Source organism: Papilio xuthus, unplaced genomic scaffold, assembly GCF_000836235.2.
Source record: "Papilio xuthus unplaced genomic scaffold, Pxut_1.1 DF829170.1, whole genome shotgun sequence".
Classification (NCBI taxonomy): domain Eukaryota; kingdom Metazoa; phylum Arthropoda; class Insecta; order Lepidoptera; family Papilionidae; genus Papilio; species Papilio xuthus.
The window spans coordinates 1-1,970 of record NW_013529479.1 but is presented as its reverse complement, the minus strand read 5'-3'; the positions used below and the strand labels follow the sequence as shown (position 1 = coordinate 1,970).

The window sequence follows — 1,970 nt, the reverse complement described above, 5'->3', positions numbered from 1 at the left end:
TAATGTACTTTATTCAAATATTTTTTCACATATTGCACCCAAAAACGTAACGTAAGTTTGTTAAAGCCTCGGCTGCCGAATTAGATCTTTCTGAGTTTACGGAACATAACCTTTACCCTATTTCGTGGATTTATGATCAAACACCCTAAAATGTTGTATGTGGACAACTAAACCATACGAAAAAAAAATAACATTAAAAATGTAAAATGAAACAGCAAACAAGCTAGCAGACGACAAATATATTGATAAGTCATTACTGTTCTAGTTAAATGCTAATTATTTTTTTAATTTGTGTCTATTCAATTATTATTATTTGCGAAACTCATTATCGTGAATTCACTAAGGGCGTAATGGTCGCTATGAGTAGGATATTAATACCGAATAAGCAACTTTTTTAATCTTATATTTAATGTGTAGTACGTTCTAGAAACCCTATTGTTTAATTACGTCTTATAAAGATATAATTTTATAATAGAACAAATTACATACGAAGAGCAAATCCTTTATTTTACGTTGTTACTGTTGACCTAAAGATAATAAAGCAATTATCGCTAATAGTTATCAATAAAACTTCAGTTTATTGACTGACTTATCGTATCATCATATATCCTTACTTCTACAATCACTTTTAATGCACTAGTGTCCTTTACTGCAGTGATGTTTTTATATAATTAACTTATTATAGCAATTCACAAGACATTACAACTGCGCAGTGCTAATTGATACTTAACTGTGTCTTGCACTCAGCTAGTTATCGTGCTGAACTCGCGCGCGCAACATGTTTCCCTTATTAATACTAATTGTTATTGTTGTTATTTATATCTTCACCACGAGGAACCACGGCTACTGGTCAAAAAGGAACATAAAACATGATCCACCGATACCATTGTTCGGAAACCACTTCAAAAATGTTTTCGGCATCAAAAGCATGACGGAACTTTCCACCCAGTTATATAGAAAATATAATAACGAGAGAGTGGTGGGATACTATTGTGGATCGACGCCCGTACTAATTGTAAGAGATTTGGACATAGCTAAGAATATAATGACCGTGGACTTTGCGTACTTCTATCCGAGAGGTCTCGGCAGGGACCCGAAGTATGAACCGTTGCACAACAATCTCTTCCACAGCAACGGCGATATATGGAAGCTCCTGCGACAGAGGTTGACGCCAGCCTTCACCACTGCCAAATTGAAGAAGATGTATCCCCTCGTAGTGAAGTGCGCGGAGAAGTTGCAAGTTGCGGCTGAGGGCATTGCGGCGCGGGGCGGAGAGTGCGACGTGCGGGAACTGATGGCACGCTTCACCACAGATTTTATCGGCGCCTGCGGCTTCGGCATCGAAATGGATACCATCAACACGGAGCACTCTTTGTTCAGAGAGCTCGGTAAGAGGATCTTTTCACGATCGTGGAGAAACATCTTACTGATCGCTATGTGGGATCTTCTGCCCGAAGTAAGGAGTTTGCTCTACGTTGACGATAACACTATAGAAGAAAAGATAACTGAGATCGTTCAGAAGATCCGAGAGCTGAGGAACTACAAACCATCAGAGAGGAACGATTTTATCGATCTCCTACTCGAATTAGAAACTAAAGGTAAAATAGTTGGAGAATCAATTGAGAAATCTAATCCTGATGGAACTCCCGTACAAGTCGAAATGGAGATGGACTTGAAATGTATAGTAGCACAAGTGTTTATATTCTTCGCGGCCGGTTTTGAGACTTCCTCATCAGCGACCAGCTACTGTTTGCACGAACTCGCATTTTATCCGGAAATTCAGGAAAAAATACAAATCGAGATCGATGAAAAACTAAAGAAGTACAATAATAAATTATGTTACGACGCTATCGCTGAAATGTCCTACCTCCATATGGCGTTCAAAGAATCACTAAGAAAGTTTCCTTCTCTGGGCGTCTTAAATAGAACGTGCGCTCGCCGCTACAAAATACCAGACTTAAACGTCACAA

General features: G+C 38.7%; 1 protein-coding gene across 1 annotated transcript; it reads left to right on the top strand.

The window, feature by feature from the left end:
* Nucleotides 1–628: 628 nt before the first annotated feature.
* Nucleotides 629–1,966, top strand: LOC106119623 (cytochrome P450 6B2-like; the record flags this gene model as incomplete). Its single annotated transcript, XM_013314674.1, has 1 exon — nucleotides 629–1,966. A coding segment is annotated over exon 1 (1,188 nt), but the record flags the coding sequence as incomplete, so codon positions are not given.
* Nucleotides 1,967–1,970: the final 4 nt, after the last annotated feature.